The 4796-nt window shown below is 45.8% G+C and overlaps 1 protein-coding gene across 1 annotated transcript; it reads left to right on the top strand.

Moving 5' to 3' along the window:
- Positions 1-203: 203 nt before the first annotated feature.
- LOC116266003 (putative kinase-like protein TMKL1) lies at positions 204-4123 on the top strand. The gene is made up of 2 exons (XM_031647040.2): positions 204-1749; positions 3141-4123. Exons 1-2 carry the CDS (start codon positions 219-221, stop codon positions 3779-3781), a joined length of 2172 nt encoding a protein of 723 aa, XP_031502900.1. The 5' UTR covers positions 204-218; the 3' UTR covers positions 3782-4123.
- The last annotated feature ends 673 nt before the right edge of the window (positions 4124-4796 follow it).

Raw genomic sequence — 4796 nt, 5'->3', positions numbered from 1 at the left:
CATATTTTTAACCTGCAGAGTGGTGAAATGATCCAGTGGAGATCAAGCAAATTAACGGACCCAGCCAAGATGGGACTCATCGAATCAAGTCACCCCCAAGTTTCTTAAGAATCTAACGCAAGCCACATGACTCCGCTTGAAACCCCAGCACCAACCTCAGCACCACAGAGTCAGACACAGCATCCAAAGCTCGGAGAAAAGAGGACTAAAAGGGATCAATGGTCAAGATGGCTATCAAGTTTAGTTTAGGATCCTTCCTGTCTTTCACTAACAAACATCTTAGTTTGAATAAATTAATTGTGCACAGACGCCTTCTTTATATCACAGAGTTTCCCTTCTCTTCTTTCCTCAACTCTCTCTCTCTCTCTCTCTCTCTCTCGCTCGCTGCTTCGGCAAGCAAAGCTATGGCGTCTTCCTTCCTCCCATCTCTGCTATTGTTATTATTCTTCTTCTTTTTTATGCCTTCTTCTTTGTTCTCACAGCCACTGTCGCCAGACGTGCTGCTCCTTATAGAGAAGGTTAAGCCTGCTCTCGGGGGCAACTCTGAGAATTTCCTCCTGGCCTCATGGAACACTACCGTTCCCCTCTGTCAATGGAGGGGACTCCAATGGGGCTTCCAGAATGGCACCATCCTTGACTGCGAGAGCCGCAGTCCTAATTACTCGACATCTACCAATCAAACCTCCTCCCTCCTTGGAGACCCCTCCCTGCAACTCCTCTCCCTCCAGCTCCCAGCCGCCGGCCTCGCGGGCGAACTGCCCCGCGAGCTCGGCAAGTTCTCCGCTCTCCGTTCGATTTTCCTCGACATTAATTCCCTCTCTGGCGGCATCCCTCTTGAGCTCGGCAACAGCCCCGCCCTCTCCGACGTCGACCTGCACGGTAACGCCCTTTCCGGCCCGCTGCCACCGTCAATTTGGAACCTCTGTGACCGGCTCGGCTCGCTCCATCTCGACGACAACCGGCTATCTGGTGAGCTGCCGCGCCCCGCTCTCCCCAACGTCTCGTGTCCGAGTCTCGTGTCTTTGAAGCTCGGAAGCAACCGGTTCGACGGCGAGTTTCCCGATTTCATCGCCGGATTCACCTCTCTAAAGGAGCTCGATCTGGGAAACAACCTTTTCTCAGGTCCGGTGCCGGAGACTCTACTGGGGATGCAGAGCCTCACCTCGTTGAACCTCTCCCACAATAACTTCAGCGGCAGGATTCCAGGCGGCCTACGTTCACGGTTCGGCGAGGCGGCGTTCGCGGGGAATCCCATTAGTTCAAATGCAAAGCCAGGCCTGTCACCAGGGGCGATAGCCGGAGTGGTCATTGCTTCAATGGCCGGGTTGGTGATCCTGAGTTCGGTCTCAATTGGATTGTTGCAGAAGAGGAAGAAGAAGAAGGGGGATGGAAGCGAAGAAGAGGCAGACGAAGAGTGGGGCGGTGGGGAGGGCAAGTTGGTGCTTTTCCAGGGCGGCGAGCACCTCAACTCCGAGGAGATCCTGAACGCCACCGGCCAGGTTATCGCGAAGACGAGCTACGGGACGGTGTACAAGGCGAAGCTTGGCGATGGTGGTGTCATCTCTCTGAGGCTGCTGAGGGAAGGGAGTTGCAGAGAGAGAGAGTGGTGCCTGCCGCTGGTGAGAGAGATGGGCCGCGTTCGCCACGACAATTTGGTGCCCCTGAGGGCCTTCTATGAAGGTGAGAGGGGCGAGAAGCTGCTTGTCTATGATTACCTGCCCAACAAGACGCTACATGATCTCCTTCATGGTATGTGAAAGATTTCATCTTTGATGCTCGATGTTTGTTTTTTCGTATCCTAAAGCTGGGGTTTTCTTCATAGTTTGGATGACAACAGGCGCTAGTCTAGTTAGTCACTAGATACCCATTTGATTATCTGCTAGTTGGGTAGCGATCGATGCAACACCATGTTTATCCGACTTTTTTTGTCTATCTGTTTGTAAAGTTCTATTACGAAAAATTTGCCGAACAGAAGGTCAGTTTCTTGAACTTTTAGTGGCTTCACCATTCCTTTGCCTAGTCTAAGAATCTGAATTCAGTTTGGAGATTTATCCTTTTATAGTTTTATAAATACGTTCAACCATTGAATCAGATCGTGGACTATGTGTTGTTAGTTACCATGAAGATATGTACTCATCATAGTCATTTCTTGGGAGCAGCAGATTAAAGCCCGAAATTTGGTTAACTTCTCTCTGCACAATTGAATTGATAACCTTTTTTAATGGATATGTTAGTGGGGTGCTGGTCTTTGGATGCATTCTCTCTCTCGTTCTCTCGTGCTTTTAGTTTAGTATCTGCTGCTACGAAACAAAATGGTCTTTTTTTCCATTGCCCCTAGTCCCTTGCGAAATTTTCAGTAAATTTCTGTATATATTTTTATAATTTGAAAGAGTATTGGAGTCCAGCATAGGTTTTTTTTCGTCAGCAGGATCGTCTTCCATCACCTTAGTTTCCATAATGTATAATCCGGTACCAGTTTTCCTTTATCATATTAATTTTTACGATTATCATCTACTACCCTTATCTTTCCAGGAATCCATTGGGAGACCAGGCAAGGGAAAATCCAGACGAGAATTTATATATATATGTATGTATATATATATATGTACATAATATTTTCTATAACCTTTAGCTGCTATCTCCATAGAAGGATTAAGTAGCATTTATATAGCTTTTCAGTCTGCTGGTGTATTCTTCTACCTAACTTTGGCTGCCTCTGCGATGGATGCCTTAACTTCAGTATGTAGATGCCACGACAAGGGCGTAATATGAGGTTGCCACTATTTTAGCAAAGATATCCTTCCATGTATTGAAGCAGGAACTGTAGTTTGTAAAGTGAATATTATCTTGTCTTTTTGCAGTAAAGGTTCAGATATCTTCCTGTACGTTACATGTTCATGCCTGTAGTTTTGATGAACAAATATTGTATTCTCGATTCCTGTGTGTTCCTTCTACTTGGGAATATATGTAGCCCACGTTATGCCACTGAAAAGCATCCGCTATGGACAGCCTTTTGTTTCCATGAACAAGAAAAGGGTTACTTTCTTGTTTGTAATGATAATGCAACTGAGATTTTAAAGATAATCATGCACAGTTACTTGCCCTCCAATTTTTATTTATAGCAAAACTTGCAATTGCAGAAACTAGAGCGGGGAAGCCGATGTTAAATTGGGTACGTCGGCACAAGATTGCTTTAGGGATAGCCAGAGGACTTGCTTATCTCCACACTGGCCTGGAAACACCACTCATTCATGGAAATCTGAAATCGAAGAACATCTTGGTTGACGAATTTTATGTTGCTCGGCTGACAGAATTCGGGCTGGATAAGTTAATGGTGCCTGCTGTGACAGAGGAGATGCTAACTGCCATCAAATCCGAAGGTTATAAAGCACCAGAGTTGCAGAAGATGAGTAAGTGCAATACAAGAACAGACATTTATAGTTTCGGGATACTTCTATTGGAAATTCTTTTGGGGAAGAAACCTGGTAAGGATGCCAGAACAGGAGACTTCATAGACCTGCCAGCAATAGTGAAAATTGCGGTTCTAGAAGAGAACACGATGGAAGTATTTGACGTAGAGGTATTGAGAGGGATAAGGAGTCCAATGGAAGACGGTCTGGTTCAGGCACTGAAGCTTGCAATGGGCTGCTGTGCTCCTGTTCCTTCTGTAAGGCCTGATATTGGCGAAGTAGTGAAACAATTGGAAGAGAACAGACCACGGAACAGGTCTGCTTTGTACAGCCCGACTGAGACAAGAAGTGGAATGGACACACCCTACTGATCGTCTCTACATTTTGTTGTGCGACCACCTATGGTATTTTTGCTGGGCTCCCTGACATGGACTTGGCACGATCATGGAAATAGAAACAACTTTAATTGCATTTCAAAGTGAGGCAGAAAAAAGGTGGGATTCTTCATCCTTTGAGTGTGTGGTGTGTTCTGTCGTGATTAGGACAAGACTGTCTTTTTCCAATCAAGAAGACTGCAATTCATGTTCATAGTGCAATACAAGCTTCATGTATTTTTCCTCCCCATCTTTCTCTTTTCTAAAGCAATATTGTAACAAAGAAGAATTATAACCAGTGATCTTGCTATTACTTTATGATACACCTTTTGCTTTGCATTTTTGTTATACCTTTCACATGCTGCACCAAAAAATTCAGCGTGGAGAAGGTGTTCGAGTGGGACCAGCTTCCTGTTGGGCCGGTGTGTCGGGTTGGTGTATGTGCCATAAAACATCCTTTGCCTCCTTTCTCTTTGCTTTCCTTTTTTGTAAAATATTATACAAGCCGCCTGTGGGATATTCCTCCTGTTTTCCCTTTAGCCTTTAGTAAAGTATAAAGTATGATCCAGAAAGCTCTCCAACCCTTTTCTAAGAACACAAAAGAGAGAGCAATCCCGTCAACCTGATGAAGCGGCAGTTCACAGTAAACTGGGAAGCTGCAGAAGTAGACCAACAGACAGCCTTTCCACTTTCTTCTTCCAAAGCAAATTCTGATGAACAATTTTATTTAGGAACAGGTCATCGAAGAAGATAACCATGGAAGTGTGGACGGATCGTGGAAAAAGATAGCCAATGTGGGCACTCGATCGGCAGGCTCATGCTGTTGTGCTTGAATGGCGGATGCCTCCATCTCTCTGCATCACCATGGCTTCTGGGTCCCATGGATAAGGTTGGCGAGAGTCGAGGACGATGGCCCACACCTGGAATATTTTAGTGGGTCCTACGAGGTTCCGGACCATTTATTCCCATCGTACGTTATAGAGAGGTTGCGTAATAGACCGTTTCGGCTGCC

This window comes from Nymphaea colorata, chromosome 12, assembly GCF_008831285.2.
Source record: "Nymphaea colorata isolate Beijing-Zhang1983 chromosome 12, ASM883128v2, whole genome shotgun sequence".
Taxonomy (NCBI): Eukaryota; Viridiplantae; Streptophyta; class Magnoliopsida; order Nymphaeales; family Nymphaeaceae; genus Nymphaea; species Nymphaea colorata.
This window is presented reverse-complemented; position numbering and strand designations above follow the sequence as displayed.

Coding starts and splice junctions, on each gene's coding strand:
- LOC116266003 (XM_031647040.2), top strand. CDS start 219: ATGGTCAAGATGGCTATCAAGTTTAGTTTAGGATCCTTCCTGTCTTTC. Junction 1,750..3,140: donor GCTACATGATCTCCTTCATG/GTATGTGAAAGA, acceptor TTGCAATTGCAG/AAACTAGAGCGGGGAAGCCG.